This window comes from Melopsittacus undulatus, chromosome 4, assembly GCF_012275295.1.
Source record: "Melopsittacus undulatus isolate bMelUnd1 chromosome 4, bMelUnd1.mat.Z, whole genome shotgun sequence".
In the NCBI taxonomy this organism is placed as follows: domain Eukaryota; kingdom Metazoa; phylum Chordata; class Aves; order Psittaciformes; family Psittaculidae; genus Melopsittacus; species Melopsittacus undulatus.
The window spans coordinates 28,204,346-28,221,551 of NC_047530.1; the positions used below are offsets into that span (position 1 = coordinate 28,204,346).

General features: G+C 38.5%; 1 protein-coding gene across 1 annotated transcript in view; it reads right to left on the minus strand.

Moving 5' to 3' along the window:
• The window catches only part of UNC79 (unc-79 homolog, NALCN channel complex subunit), a 111,886-nt gene that overhangs the window by 75,039 nt on the left and 19,641 nt on the right, over window positions 1-17,206 (minus strand). Inside the window, exons 6-19 of the mRNA XM_031049359.2 lie at window positions 17,016-17,071; window positions 16,272-16,401; window positions 14,661-14,725; window positions 12,813-12,901; window positions 11,641-11,681; window positions 10,360-10,388; window positions 9,114-9,343; window positions 8,653-8,824; window positions 7,802-8,032; window positions 5,701-5,891; window positions 4,732-4,855; window positions 3,361-3,501; window positions 1,753-1,974; window positions 941-1,168 (exon numbers count right to left, since the gene is read on the minus strand). Coding sequence (XP_030905219.1) covers window positions 941-1,168; window positions 1,753-1,974; window positions 3,361-3,501; window positions 4,732-4,855; window positions 5,701-5,891; window positions 7,802-8,032; window positions 8,653-8,824; window positions 9,114-9,343; window positions 10,360-10,388; window positions 11,641-11,681; window positions 12,813-12,901; window positions 14,661-14,725; window positions 16,272-16,401; window positions 17,016-17,071 — 1,949 coding nt within the window. The remainder of the gene's footprint in view (window positions 1-940; window positions 1,169-1,752; window positions 1,975-3,360; window positions 3,502-4,731; window positions 4,856-5,700; window positions 5,892-7,801; window positions 8,033-8,652; window positions 8,825-9,113; window positions 9,344-10,359; window positions 10,389-11,640; window positions 11,682-12,812; window positions 12,902-14,660; window positions 14,726-16,271; window positions 16,402-17,015; window positions 17,072-17,206) is intronic.

Genomic DNA, 17,206 nt, shown 5'->3' on the forward strand with positions numbered 1-17,206 from the left:
TGTGAGGGTGACTGAGCATTGGAAGAGGTTGCCCAAAGAGGCTGTGGAGTCTCTTTCCCTGGGGATATTCAAGAGCCATCTGGACACAGTCCTGACCAATGTGCTCTCCAGTGACCCAGCTAGAGCAGGAAGGTTGGACTAGATGACCTCCAGCAGTCCCTTCCAACCTCAACCTTTCTGGGATACCTACTATTAGTATACACATTCAAATGGAATTCTGAAACCTTTACACATCAAAAGACATCACTATGCCCCCAGAGAAAAAAAAATTACTAATAAACATCCTGCTATTACCATGCCACAGCAAACGAGCACTCGGAATAAGGGTAACAATGCTGTCGTCAGAACCATCAGATAGCACAGCTATGTAAAACAGACATACAGCTTAAAATAAATTCTTCACACCACAGGTAATGTTTCAATTCCTCTGCAAAGCTACAGAGGATTTCAATTATGACTACTGATTGGAAAGTACATATCTGTGCCTAAGAAAGCTGGATTTTCAACCTGAAGTATATTGTTTGTCAGCAATGCTCAGCATTTTCAACCATCAAGCACCAATCAAGGCTTACTCATTTGACAACTCACTCAAAATCATTAATAATTTCAAAATATCTACACTTAGCTTTTAAGAGGAAAAGCACTAAGTATTATCATTTCCCGTTTGTCTAAGACACAGTCATAGCAGTGTCCTTTCAAAGTGAAACAGCACTTCAGCATTGATGGGGGAAGAGTTCATGCTGTATGAACGCCGTCATCTTCCCTGTGTCCTTTGTATCAATTCAAACTTAGGAAATTATACAATTCAGTTGCATTTTGCTTTACCCTCCTAAATCCTCCACACCAAAAGATCAGCACAGCTTTGCCCCCTTGCGCACAATGTAACAAGAACAATGAAGTAGAGTTTCAGCACACATAATATAGGCCCTTTCCTACTCACCACAAGCCTGATTTCTTCTTTTGGAGCAAGTTGTTCTAGCAGCTCAAAACCCAGCTGGTAACAGAGAATGCTGGACTGACACAGACAACATTCAACTGCTTTTTCATCTTTCTGACAGGTATGAGAACCACCCCAGGGTGCCTGGAACACATTGTTTATGATGGATATTATATCTTTTGAAATGCTGTTCTCTAAGCCCAAAGTGACACCATCATCCTGGAGTTCCATCTGAAACAGAGTGAAAAGAATAAGGATCTACTATTTATTTAAGAGCCAGAGCACTAAGTATTTTGCCCCTGCTAGTGTTATATTACAGGACTGGGAAGAATTTGAGTAAAACTGGAACTCACAATTTTTAACTGCCCCTGGTGTTGAGGCACTAGCTTGAACAGATAAAGCAGACAGACAATTTCAAGTACAGGATCCATGAATTTTACCTGGAGACAGTTATCCAAAATACTTGACCTTAGATTCACAATGTACAATATAGCTATCCAAATATTATGCATCTAACCTAAGCCTATCAACAAGCCTCTGCTTCTAGTCTGTTGTAATAAATGTATCTCCAAGAACAAGTTCCTTTCACTCATACGAGCTATCTAGCATGAAGGTATCCAACCTCTTTTCATTGAACATGGGCCTGTAACTCCTATACAGGTAAAGGCAGGTGACAGTTGTACTGGGATTTAAATGTCTTATACTTCATGACAGTCCCTTAACAGAAAGGGACTCAATACAGGATTAAAGAAAAAAAAAGTGACTACAGAACTTCAGTGCCTGTCTTAATGTGGGTGTTATTCTTCTGCAAGTACCTGCTTCAAGATGAGGTCAAACATCAGAATGAAGCAATTAAGATTCATTTCATCATCTTCACAGTCAAAATCAATTGTCTTTCCACTGGGGTGTCCAAAATTCTTGAAAGGGCTGTGAAAAGGACTACGTATTGGACTCCGAAATGGGCTCTGGAAAGGGCTTGGGAAAGGACTCAGCATGGTGTGCTGAACTCTGCGCCCAGGATCAGAAGCAATGCTTACCTGAAGACATAAAGAATTAAAATGTCAAAAATTACTGTTATGCATTTAAGTAATCTCATTCTATACAAAACTGCAGAAAATGGCAAGAACTTTGACAGCCTTTCTATTCACTTGTGGTTTTTTTGCCAAATCTACATGTATCCCTTAATGCCATTAAATGATAAAACATGATAGAAGCACAGGAATCATATTCTGTACAGTTGTATACATTCTCTTAAGCTAAGTGGCTGACATCAATCATCTTACTCCTACTATGGAGGAATTTTAACATCATAAATTAAGCATACAATTGGTGCAAGCAATAAAGCAGTCATAAAGTTATAATGATCCACTCCATGATGCAGGGACACAAACTTCGATAGTAGGAGGCTAATAAAGGAGGCTACCTCTAGAGAACAGTGTAACTAAGGCTATACCAAGGATTCAAGTATCTGGAAATGAACTAGACACAATGGTAACAAAATGTGCATGTCTGCATTGATTTATGTCCACACCATAACAGGCCCCCTAAAACACCTTGAAAACCTCTCAGTATTGCAGGGAGATACACAGATAGATGACACATGAGGTCTACTTTCAGGACAGCTATGATCTGCAAGACCAGAGAGTGAATTTTCCATTTTTTTTCCTGCTTATTTTAGAAGTAGTCATGAGCTAGGTGTGGGAGTGCTCTTCAGAGAACTACATCATAGAACAAGCAGACTATACATAAAGAATCATCAACTGCTTAGACAGTAGTTTCTTAAATTTAATCTGACCTTTCAAGCACGCTTGTTCCTGCTGTCCTTGAACCAGTTCATCCAAGACTACTGGGAAGTTAGTCTCATCAGCCCAAGTATGTGTAGTGCCTACAGATTTGTACACATTTTCTCCCAGACCATAAGCCTTTGACAGGCAACTTCAGATCAGTTTTTGCATCTCTTGGATGGGAAAAAAATCAGGCAAGGAAACAGAAATAGATTCCGCTTTTTCACCTTCCCAAAACATACCTCAGCTCACCAAATAGAATACAAAAGCTCAGAGTGACCAGTTATCCATACAACTTGTTGTTTATGGTTACTAATAGAAGGTGAAGAGAATGAAAATGGGTGGAAAAGATACCAAGAACTCTCTATACATATCCCAAACAAACCAGTTCACTAAGGAACTGCAGCTCCTATCTGAATTATCTTTACACTGACCACGTGGTAGAATGGTATAAATTGAAGAAGTCATGGCAATTTTCTTCCATTTTCAAAGTTTAGGGTGTTTCCAGCCAAATGCCAATGTCATATTGAAAGATGACTTTTTAATTTTTCGCATGCATTCTATTAGGAAGTCTGTTCTAAGCAAAACAAAAACCAAACCAAAACCAAAAACAAACCAACCAGGATAAATAATAGTTACCCTCCGAGCTGCAATGTTTCCCACGAGTTCACTAACTCTGGATTTTCTTTGATTTGCTAATTCTTTTACAGAATTAACTCCATCAGAAAACATGCTGATTAGTAACTGAAGAGGAACAACAATGTCTAGTTCAGATAACACCTGAGGAAAAACGATAAATAAAAAAGCATGAATTTCAAGTTTAATCAAAAATGGCCATCTACTTTATAAGCATCTTTGTCATCTGATCTTCAATTTCATCAAGTTCAATGAATTTAATGTTGGGATTCAATAAGATCAGCTGCAAGTTTTGATTTCTGTTAGAATCAGGGCAAAAGAGAACTGGCAATAAAAGATATTTTCAAGATACTTCTGGCATCTGCTTGGTGCACCTTGAGATCAATTTTATGTACAAACACATGGGGATATGAGGTTGTTGCACAAAAGTATTTCTGTAAACTAAAACTACCAACACTTGAATGAGTATCTATTTACTGTATTTATTATTAGCTAAAAACTAATGCCTGTATTTGTTCTAAGAATCCAGTCAGAATCACCAGTACTAACATAGGGACAGTATGGTTATCTGCAAATCACTGAGGGAGTGTTCGTCACCCATTTTGTCACCAACACTCAGACAAATATGAGCTCATTTGTATTTGTCTTTAACTGTTAGTAGGTCAAGAAAAACCTAAAAAACTCAGACTTTACTTGAAAACTCTGCAAACCTGAAAATTGCTACAGTCATCACGTAAACTGGTCTTTGCAGAGGCTCAGCCAAAATAATCCTCAGCAGAAAAGAAGTGATACTGAAGAACACTTCAGTGGTGAAGAAGGTATTATTCTGAGGTGCTGTAGAAAATTTCAAACCCTTTTGAATTCACTGCCCCCAGCTGACATGAATGTCCCTGTAGCTTTTGAATATGAACGCTGGGTGAATGCCAGCTCTGTGAGCAAATATAGCACAAAAGGACCAGAGCAGCAAACCTTGGTGTATAGAGAGCTAGTCTAAATCCAGTTCTTCGCATGTGGGAACAACTACAGCTGCTTCTGGCGTCTGGAATTAATTTTGGAATCTACAGACCAAATTCTGTGGAGACTGCTGCTGGCAAAAAGTCAGACAGCCAAATGGTCCTAAAGACACAACTCACATTTAAAGGCAAAAGGAATTTCCAGGCTTCCATTATATTGCCATGATGGGCTAAAAACATAAAACTTCCTGGGATTTGTCTACCAACCATCCTTATGCTGGGGCTAAGTAAAAGGCAGAAAGGGTCCATGATGATTGGAAAAGTGGCTTCCCCGCTCTTCTGAAACCAGGACACACACACCTTTTCTTTTTTCTAAAATCATAAGCTGCTTCAGCATGACTTGTGAACAGAGGACACTTACGTGCAGCCAAAGCAATGCTTGCTCTTGCACAGAGGATGGATACCCTGTGAATCGACAGCTAATGAAGCCAAACATCTCCTCCATAGAGAATGGGAGAGGGCAAAGTTCAGTGTCAAACATTTTGCTGAAAAGCAGAACAGAAATACATCACTGAGTTACCATGGCATACTTTGTGGGAGATATCACACAAAAGTGGTAGCAATCTCTCTACCAGAACTGATGATGCTTCTGTAATCTTACTTGCAGCCTCACTCTCCATAGGAGTTGAGCTAGGCTGCTGATACCACCTGTCCTAACTACACAAGGTCATCTCTGTATTTGGTGATGCACCTAAAGAATTTACCTCACATATTATGCTCAGTTTCATTTGACAGCAGTATCTTTTTCAACATCCAATGTAAAAATTAGAAAATTTCTCATCTTACCACTCTTCCACTATTCCATGTTTACACTAAAAAAGTTTACATCAATACCTACAAATATAAATTTATAAGACAGTGTGAAGTTTTACTGTCAAAGCCATACAGTAGAAATGAAATTATGACTCAGACAGCCACCACTCTTATTCTGGTGTTTGCTTTTCTCAGTGGGGAAAGATATTAACTAAAGCAATACAAATAATCGCTCTTTCAGTGCCAGCTCTATTAAACCTCACCATTTCTCATCAACAGCTGGCCAGGAGAAGAAAGATGCTTCTTCTACCATGTTGCAGAAAACCACTGAAAATATGCCTTGCTCACAGCAAAAAAGCCTGCACGTAGTTGGGTCTTGATACAGATTTGAATATGTCGGGAGCAATAAAAGGAAGCCTCCCCAAAGCTTCAGTGTTTTAGTCTAAATATGTTATAAAAATTTCAGAATCATTCACTCATTGCTGTCTACATTTTTGTTGTCACAATCTTATCAGGCTAAAACTCTCAACAACCAACATATTGAATGACAGAATGGTTCCTACACATGTTTACATACCTCAACACTTCCCGGAACTCTTTCAGTTGATTATCAGGCACTTCCATCCTTATAGCTTCCAACCACTCTGGCATGATACATTCCCACACCGGCTGGTTTATCACATTGTATGGAATCAAGCAAAGGATTCGATTCAGCCCTTCTTTTAATTGGGTCACAGCACTACATGATTTGTCCCAGTATCCGCCAACCTGTGGGCATTTCCAGGAATCATATTGATGAATGATACTTCTAGTCCCTGTAACTTGCTCAGCACCATAAATTCACTCAGTATGTTGTAGCCAGAAAATTAGGGGGAATTTAGAATTCAGCCATGGGGACTGTGTTGGTGTCTTCCTCTCTTAACTGACCCAGAGTACACAAAAGCACTGTCCAAGATTTAGATAAAGTTTGCTCATTTCCAGGCCATAATGCAGTGTAATCTCTCATTACTTACAGTTCTCAACACAGGACAGATCTGTTTGGTCAAACTTGCACCTTCAATTATCTGCTCTGGGCAACCTGTTACAGTGCTGGGTCTTTATTTTGAAAAACTTGGTTTGCACCAGGTGTTCTTTTGTGCTTGCTTGTTTGGGGTTTTTTGAAGGAAGGTTTTAAGGGATGGAAGCCAAAAAATATATTTTTAAGTAAATAAGTAACTGTCCTACGGAGATTAATTATTCTAACTGACCTCAGCTCATCTCTGCTGTTCCTGACTAATGGCTGTAGAGATGTCTGCTGTTTTGGCAACAACTGGCAATCTCAGCCAACAAACTTTTTCTCCATTCATCACAGCTAATTTCATGGTTGTTAGTCTTCATGTTCTAGTGAACCCTTGCACACCTGGCAAGTTGCCAGTCTAGTCTTAAGTATTGCAGTGGGGATAATAAAACTCAAAAAAGGGGATGGACCCAAGACAAGAAAAAGATCCTTAACAGTATACAGCATGAGGTTCAATTCTTCTTTCTTCCTATAGCCTCAAAGCCCTGGTCTCTATTCTTCAGTTCTAATATTCAATGCATCTATCCACCTATCAAATTCCTTTAGCTGCCCTCCAGTCTCCTAGAGCCAGATGCATCTTCAGAGCAATGATAGTTTAGAGTATGACACATACACATACTGGTCTGTACACATACAGCAAATCCCATATATTAGGTCATGAAAGATCCATGGACGCATACTTCATATCTGATGATGTAATGTACAACATTAAGGCTCTACTGCCCTTCCTTGTCTAGTCACTTAATTTTAGGAAGCAAAACTAACATGTCCTCTGGACATCTGACATAAGAGGGTCACAAAATCAAAGTCTCAGAAAAGCACATGTGGTGTACTTGGCAGTAACAAATGAGGAAGAAGTCTTAAATCCCTCACAACTACAAAGTTCCTATTTTCATGATGATGTTTCATTTTCTATAGAGGCACATTCATATGCCTGACTTTACTACCCAGGTTAAGTGATGAGTTCTACTTCACGATTAATGAACAGAAAGAAGGACTCGTTCTAGAAGTGAGTGCAGCAATGGTCTCACCTAGGCACCCTGAATGACCTTCCAGATAAAACTTTTTCTTTCCATCAGCAATAAGGCGAACCATGGCAGACTAGTCTCTTCACCAAGACAGTTAAATTAGGTATCTGAAGGTATCTACAGGTATCTGTAGGGCATCAGTATGCCCAGAGTTTCTTTCAATTAAAACTGGGTAATTTCATAAACGTTAATTCACAGATGCAGAGATAAAAGCATGCAAAGAACAGAGAAACATTAGTAAAGCAGACTAGTAAAGGACAGGTTTATATCTGGGAGCAGACAAATGATACCTTTTACTAAAGAAAAGCTTAGGTGCTTCAATGGCGTATTGGAAATGTGTAGTTAGCAAAAATGTATGGTGTCTTTCAATACCTATAATGTTCTTTCAACCCATATTCACATTACCGTAAATAATTCCTAAGATCTTAACACAGTAAAACTAGAAAAGCTATGAAGAGGAAAAATTCCTGAACTCTACTGCTCCCTCAAACACTGAGATTCCTTTTGCCTTGACACAGCTGAGGGAGAAACAGTCTTTACACTTGAGACTTTAATCGCTATGTCAAAGGAACATTCAGATAAATTATTCTTACCCTGGCAAACTCCATTGGTTTAGGAAGGAGGCACATAACCATGACATCAAACCGGACATCACAAACAGTCTTTAACCACTTCGTAACAAACTGGGGTTTGAGCTTTTCAACCAGGCTACCAACTTCATCGTCCATCATGTAAGCTGTAGAGTGAAACCACTGGAACACCATGCTAACCAGCCTTGCTAAACTCTCCGTGGGTGTATTCTCACTAGGAGTGCAAAGGCTCACCTGGAACACAGAAATACAAATCCAGTTTCATTTCTAGAATTAAAGGCCCCAAATTGGTTGTGTACTGTACTTTGCACATTCTCAGAGATACAAGGATGCAGATTAGATAGAAGTCAAATGAGCTGAGCAGTTTTAAGTAGAGTTTGGCACAGGATAATTGGCAAAACACTTCCAAACCAGAAAATAGCAATAGTGGAGGAAAAAAGCAAGCACTGAACTCTTTGCTTCTTAGTTTCAACACTGTTAACATACCAATACAGAATGCTTTGACAAACTGAAGCATTTTTGTTTGAACTTCAGAATTCCTTTTCATTTGAAAAGTTATTGTAAAGGCTGGTAATGTACATGATATATATATACATATATATAGAGGCATTTGTAGGCAGAAGATGATGGCATACAGGAAGTCAATTAAAAAAAAAACTCAGAGTGAATAATTCTGTTATATGCTCTAACAGGACTTGGAGGTCGTCAGCAACTCCATCCAAACTAGTTCTGAAATCTTGAAGTCTGACAGCTTCACAGAACTCCTTGTGGGGGGTGCAGTGCAGAGAAGGGAGAAAAAATTGAGGCTTCAGAAAGAAAAGGGAAGGGAAGCAAGAGGAGCAAGAATTTCTCACCAAGAACCAGATTCCAAACTGGCTCAGGAGGCGCTGATCATGCTTGTCATCATCTTTGTTATCAAAGTCTGTGTTGTCCAGGGAGTGATGGGAAGAGGAGAGGCCCATCTGTCTCCTGCGGTTGAGCTCATGCTCCCTCTGCTCAGCATGAAACTCTGCTTCCTTCAGCAAGCTACAAAACAAGCTTGTGGTCAGTGAATGCAGCTTTCCTGCCCTGAATAGTTATCTGATCAAGAACAACCAGAGGTTAAGGCATCAGATGTCATCATTTTCCTAACAGTAATAATGCAACATCAAATGTTAGGAACTGAGGCTCTTGATAAAGCAGCACAGGTTTATCGTCTCTGCTCTGAATTCATCCTGGTGAAACTAGAATTAACTAGCACAAGATCTGCAGGCAACATTTACATGAAAGCCTGACCCTGCTTTACATGTTGATGCCTCACAGTCTGCCATATTACCTGATCACAGCTTCCACAGTACACACAAGTTCCTCTGCCCCACACTCCCGGGTATTGATAGGGGGTGGTGAGGTCTGATAAAGATGGGTTTCTGCAGCTGCCCCAACTTCACTGCTATGATGATTCGAATGGCATCTTTTGCAATAGCGCACTGGCCTGTTGCCATGGCGGCCACAGCAGCCCGCTGAGAAGCATGTGACAACAGCTCTTCTGACATGTGAACTACAGTTCTGGAAAACACAAAAGATTTTATCAGGCCACAGGTATCAGGAACTGAAAACAGGGATGAGTCAGCACTGGGGAACTGGCTCAAATGTGGGTCAACTCCAAAATCGCTATAAAGAAGCACGCTGCATACAAACTCCTGATGCTAAGTGTCACTGAACCTCCAGAAAGATGAGCTCAGCCCCAAATGCTGGCCTGGACTTCAGTGTCATGACTGCTCTTCTTTCAGAGAAGAACAAACAAACATTTAAGTCATCAACCTCAGCTTTCTGGCTTGGAACAATCTTTAAAATTTAAAGTATTCTCTTACCCCCTTCTTACACCTCAGAATGCCTTTTTACATTATGTTAAGAAACGGGCAGATTCTTAGGAATGCAGTTAATGGTACCACATCCATTTACACTACGTAAGGATCTACCTTATCATCCAAGAATGATAATCCAAGCCTCCAAAATATGCACTACCCTTATTTTTGACACGTGATAATCCAGCCCAACATAAAAGCTTTCTTTATCACATAAGATCTAGAATATGTTATTAAAACATACTAGCTGGTATGTATGGCAAGCAGATTCTTTTTGTCAGCAATCTTTTTAGACCCAAGCACCAAAGATTTTGAGTCCATATTTTATAAAAAGCATAGTTTACAGTAGGATTTTTGTCCAATTTAGGAGCAATCTAAGACTTCAAGGAGAGGAGAAAATATAAACACTTAGATTTTAAATTAACCTCTTGCTCTATCCTCTTTATAACCAGAGTTACAGAATAAAAACCAAGCTGGACTACATAATTGAATTGCTTTACCAATTGCCACTTCAACAAAAGCCTACAACTTAAATCAAACAGCAGTTTTAACAAAAAGAAACCTTGCTGCTGAATTATTCTCATCCACCAACAAACGCATTCATGGATCAATTGTGAAAATCTGGAATGGCACAAAAAAGAATGCACAACATAGTAATGGAATGACACTACACACAACATCAAATCATGCCCCATCACACAAATGACTGAATCTTACCTTCTTCTGACATATAGCAGAAATTTCAGCTGTAAGGGGAAGGCATACAAAACATCAACACAGAATGACGATCCTTCCATTTTACTATGGCAGCCATAGGATAATGGAATTGCTGCAAGGAAGTCTCTGAGGCTCAAGTTGTGCTCCCAAATATTATGGAAACCTCTGAGCTTGTTGGACTGCATGAGGTAGGACACTGTATACTTAGGCCTACTTGCTATTTCTACACTGAAATATAAAAACAGCCTTGGTGCATTAAGCGTGGTGTGCTCTGCACTACAACCACTTTCTGCCTATGATTCTGCCTCACAACCAAGCACAATACTGTGGCACAATTGTAGGAGACATGGCTCAGATGTGTCTACACTTCCTGTGAAGGCTCTCAGGTGGAAAGATTAGTGAACATAGATGAACAATGTAAAAGCAGCCACTAGGTCTGTGGCCCATAACTCCACAGTAAAATGTCTGCAGATTCAACCTTTAAGCAGTAGTTATTCAGTCTGTTGCCCTGGCAACACCTGATTTGATAAATACAAGTGGTTGAATAAAAAGAAGCATTTTCTTTAAGTAAATAAAACATTCTCAATATGGGTAAGATTTCAATTAAAAGGAGACAGAAAAAAAAATCTCCACTGCTTAAGAATGTTCAGATGACAGAACAAAGCAAAAAGTATCTCTGTTCTGTCCTTGAAAGAGTTACTTTAGAGAATATGCGACTGTCCTTGTAAACCCAGGAAACTTTGATCTGTCTGTCAACAGGCTTTGTCAGCATTCTGTAGATAATAAAATACCACACTCTCTCACTGGCCAAAGGATAACGACCAGATCAATGACTGGATCATTGAAAAATATCTTGTGTCCTTTTCTGGTATCCTTCACAGCCTTCTGCTCATAGAATACATTTTCAGAAGCTTTAAGAGTTTTTGAATCACTCAGGTTACTGGAAGAACTCGCCCTTTTCTTTGAACATCAGTGTAGACACAAATACTTTTTAAAAATTTGGTCCCAAATGTGGATGCTTCAAAATTTGAAAATCTGCTCAATTGCTTTTAACATAAAGACTTGCACACTACTTTAGATAATTATTCAGGTTTTCACAGTACTTAAGGACATAAGCAATGTTAAGTACAAACTAGTTTAAAGCACAAATACTTCAAAAATCTAAAAAAATCCCTTAGAACAGAACATAGCATTTTAAGTAATACAGTAAGCAGGAACATCAGTAAGCATGGGGTTGTACAATTATGATTAGATTGTACCTACCCTTAAAACACCTCTTACCTTGTGGTAGAAGAACATCAATCAACCATTCACTGTGATCCCTACAAAAATCATATATCTAATTAGTTTTCCATTTCTTATTTATATATGCTTTTGTTTTTGCACAAAGGGAATTTATCTAAACTAATGTGGTAAGACTGGCATTATTTTGAAGCTGCTTTTTTACAAATGTAGTTTTATAAACTGCAGGCTGCTTTATATTACCTCTCTTTATTGTGCTTATCTTATTACAAAGGCCCACTTCACTGATGTTGATCCACCAAGTCCAAGGCTTTAAAAAATTACTTTTAAGGCATAAGTTTATCCAACTAAAACAGCATGTGCTCCTGAAGTCTGATGGCTAAGAAATTACAGTGAAGAATAACACATGAAAATAGAAAATAAAATGTACCAGTATCATTTTCTCTGAGTCCGCTTAGAAGCTATGTTTCTACCAAATTAAATTACATTTTTTCTGCAGCTTTAAATCAATGCAACTTAAAAATCTAAGGTGAAATGTAATTGCTTTTCCTACAGCTGGTGTGATATAAAGGCATCAAACTGGGGCCAAAAAAAGCCCCATGTAGTTTCTGAACTATCTGTAATCTTGTCCATTTGAACTCATTATTGGAACTTCCCATAAGTATTAGGAAGTCTTCTAACGTAATGCAAATCAAATCAGCATTTTTTAAATAAAAAAAAAAGAATGTGAGCTTAATTCATCTCAGGCTGGACAAGCTTAGACCAATTTCAATTCTTTACTCTGCTGCTTCACAATATACCCTAGAGAATAATCTGAAATACAGGTAACAGAAAAGTTATGAAGTTTCTGTGAAAGAACATTCATTATAACATCCTGCTTTTAGTGACAACTAAAGGATGAGGACACAAAATGTTTCATAAGAAAAAGCTTGTATGTTAGTGAGGTTCCCATATCATAGTCAATGCATCCCACAGTATCCATTCCTTCAGATACCTTAAAACTCATTGCTGCTAACTAGATGCAAATGCTGATCATGTGGGGTAAATTTCCACAATCCTCATTCATACTGTATGGCAGTGTGCTCCATATATTTCAACAGGATTATCTATGTAGATTATATGCTAATCATACTGAAATAAAGCCTAATTCCAAAGTTCTCAACTCTGGAGTCCAACTTACTTGATCATTTTCCAGCTCTTAATTTACCTACCCTGCAATTCTCTGGCTGCATTCTTCACAAAGATATAGGGGAGGTGGCTTATCACCCAAAGCCACAGACAAGGATGGATCAATGCACATCTGGAACATACAGAAAATAAAGAATTATAATATCTTGCTATTGAAGCTTGCTGAAAACACTCAACACATGCTAGGACAATACAACACAGCGTTGATGTGTTGAGAACATTTAGTATTCTCAAAGATGGCACTCAGGACCTGGCAGTACAGGATCTCATATCATTTCTAACAAAGAGAGGGATGTAACAAATTGAGAGCCTAGAGGAAGGGAACAGCACATATTTCAATAACAAGCATTATCACTCTGAAATTTTGTTATACATTTACATGCATAGTCATGACAAACTTTCACTTTTTTCTGTTTTTTCCAAAGTGATAGTCACACGATCTGTTGCTTATGACAAGGTAATGTAAGTCTGTATTTTTCTCTCTCAATAACACCTCTTTCAGTAAAATCTAATTTTCAGTCATCATAGTTGTTAACTACACAGCTTAATTCCACTGACAGAATGAAGACTATGGACCTACAGTTCTCTTGGCTACATAGGCCCAAACTTTGTCTTTCATTAGCTTTTACCCTTCCACATTAGCCAGTTACAGAAAACAGTTACAGTTATCAGCCACCAGTTTAAGTGTTTTGTACTATTTAAGGAAAAGCCGAGAAGTAGTATGCATAGACAATATCTTAACCACTTAAAGTGTTTCTTTCTCCATTCAAGTGCAAAATTTTACTTAGAGAGACAAATGCCTCTTCAAATGTTTCTCATTTTTATAACCAAATTTACATTCATCTATCCAAAAAACAAGAGGCAGCACCTGCCGAAGTTAAGCTACAAGATCATTGAAAAATATTCAGGTATTTCATCTGCAAAGCTTGGAACTGTAAATTTCATTGATGTTTTGCTCTACTCTGTGATTAGTCTGAATCTAGTGATCACTACAGCATGAAGGAACACCTTCCAGCTCTTTTTTCCTATGAAAAAGGATCATGGAGAATGACTGGAGCAGGCAAGAAAGTGGTCCCTTGCAGGACTTCTGAGATTCGTGTCACCATTATGCCCTGTTAGTGGCTTGTGGAAAAGGCTTACTGAAGAACTGTTCAACTAACCTAATTATGTTAGTATATGAATTGATGCCAGGAGATCTGGTTTTATCTATGTATTTAACTCAAAACAAATCTAATTAGTCTGTACTCCTAACTGTAGTATGCTCTGGACTTGGCATGTTGTTCTTGCCTCTGCCATCAAATTGCGCTATGATCCCACTCAAGCCATTTTACTTTGTTACCCTTTGTACAAACAGGAAAGATACCATTCACCTCCCTCAAAGAAGGGTGAAGAAGAGGCAAACCAAGATTTGCTATTTACTTTAGGACACATTCCAAGCGAAGAAAGGATCAGCCAGAGCAGGTGCATCATTGTATGACCTCACTCAAGATATTAAGGTGACCATGTACCCACGTAACTGACACGTTTCTTGTATATAGTAATACTTGTGCACATAATTACACACATAGGTGTTCAGGATAATATTTACACAAATTAGCCAGAAGCTAGCTTACAATTTTTTAAAGTATTCTGCAATCATGCTCAAGTTTAATAACAAGAATTGGCTCACAATAGTTGGAGGAAACATCCCACTTTGCTTTAGGCAGCCAAAGAACACATTCGTAAAGTTCTGGCTAGGTCTCAGCAGGCTTTACTATTTCCTTAGCTCCTGCTCTTGGTCACCTGTACACAACCAGAGCATATGGCTGGGGTCAAAGTGCAACCCCCTATCCCCAAGATAGTGGGTTTGACCCCTGAAGAGATAGCAGTACCTTCACAGCTGGTTTGTTAATTGCATTATGGCACTCAATGTGCTGGCAATGAATAGGATTCCAGGCTGCAAAAACCAAAACACAGCTGATTAATATATGGAGAAAATATATTGTGTCTAGTAATATCAACTGAGAACAAAGATCCTCAGTACTAAGTACCATACAAATACAAGAGAAGATATAGCCATCCCTCAGAAAGCCTAATAATAAACAACCTAGAGTATACATATCTACTGACTTGTTTGGGATATAATCATGAAATGAACCATGAACTCCACAAAGAAATGGAAAAAGTAAGATGCAGACACCCCCATTGCAGACCCTTCCTGATCTCCTTGACACCCTGAATTAACTATCCTTCCACTCTAAGAGCAGTATGGGAGGAGTAGCTGAGTAAATTCAGTAACATTCCAGTCAAAATGAAAACCAGCTATGGTAAAGGAAAACTAATCCAGCTACAGAGGGAGCCTTATCTTTATAATTACAAGAAATGCACAACAAAGGTATGCTAAGGTGGCATCATATATGGGATGTCCCCAGGTCAAAATGCCAAGCAACTGCAGATAATATTCATCCCATTCTGGGATAAATTAACAGAAAATTTACATATAGGAAAATTATTCCAGTCTATCCCGTGCTAGGCTAGTAACAATGCAGGTGGAATACCATACTTAGTTTACAGGCCTGCTTGCATGAAAGCAGTGACGCAGTCCAGTAGAAGGAAAACTATTTAAAAAATTAAAAAAAAAAAATCAAGAAAATGTATCAACCCTTCAAGGGAAAACTTTAGAACAGATCAGACAAACATGTACCAGGAACATTCAGATATACTTGGGTACTTGGGTTAGTCTTGGGGATCTTGTGAAGTCTATTCCAATCCTTCATTTTTATTATTTAAAATGACACATTCTGGTCCACAAATTTTAAAAGAGAACAAAACATATCCCATATGACAGAAATTATTTGAAACAGGCTGAAACAGGCAAAGAGGAAGAACAAGTTATCATAGAAGCCAAATCCCCTCAGTATCACTGGGGAGTCTAGTAGACAGAGGACTCTACCACTCGCCTACTCAGTTCCAGCTGCACTGATGCCTTTGTCTCTCATTTTCACCCTATAATCAGTCTTGAGAACTCATCCATTATACTGACTGCACCTGATCTTTTTTGACAGTAACATCCAGATAAGGAGCCTTAGCAACAGCAGCAGTAATAGCTGCTGGCACAACAAAGGCAATCAAAGGAATAATTGAAAGGAACACAGGCCAGAACCCTTGTGAGGCCAAGGCGGCAGTTTAACAGCCCATTTGGAACACTGTATTTATTTATTCTCCTGTTCTGGTTTAGCTACTATCAGGAGTAACATAACATGTTTACTAGCCACAATCACAGTTTTTATTTGTCATAACATCTTTTGAAATTACAGAGAAATAGATTTTCTATATACTTATGAAAATACTAACTAAAATACATTTTCATAAGAATAAGCTTGTATGTTAGTGAGGTACTACAATGTATCAATACATTGTAGAACTGTAAACATGTGAAATTGACACACTTCTCATCACTTCCTTTATATTTATTTTGGCCTACACAAAACAGTTGCACTGACCTGTGTACTGCAGTCCTCTGTATTCACTGATTGCCCCAGGAGGTTTTAAATTGGGCCAATAGTGAAATAACATTTGTACTGCTGGAGGTTTAACTTGAGACGGCCCGTAAGCTATAACGTATAACAAATCCTAAGGAAAGACACATAAAACTTGTTTATTTTGCAAGGTAACAAAACATAACTCAATACATATTGTGTCCAAAGATACCCAAACACACAAAATATATACATTTCATACTCTGCCAAACATCCTTCATATGCTCTTACAAGCAGACCAGATGACTAACTTCAACAATATGTTCACAATTGGCTTCAGTGTTGGTTACCACCCACCCTGCAAAGCGTACTAATACAGAGCAAATGAAGCCCCTGTGTAGCCATGAAGCAAAGAGGTGTGATAGAGATAAATAACTGGATCCAGATCAGATTCAGGCTAAGACAACACAAACAATCCTTGTAAAAGTTCAGTCCCACATGAACTGAGTGGTCATTATTAAAATTTCTGCTAACTGGGTCACAACCACATGGTATTCAGGAAACAGAGCTCTGTTCTACAAAACCTGGCACTGCTTCTGTAAACTAAAAATCAGAGGGACCTTCCCCTCCATAATCTAGAAGGAGGATTGGGTAAAGAGATAATTTGTAACTTCTTGGCACACAGTCAGTTCAATTTTCAAGCCATCTGGTTTTCATTACTAACCAAATACAGTTATTTCCACAAAGTATATATGATCATAAACTTACTTTCCACACTTCTTGCTTATATTTCATGAGGCATTCCAATAACTGGCAGTGATACACTGAGAGAGAAAAGACAGTATAGACTGAAATGGAAAATGAAGTTACAGAAGTGATGTAATTCGCTGATTGGCTTTGTTTGCCCATCCAAAACTCTATACCTAATCTAATTTTTTTTTTTTAATTTTTAAAGGGTT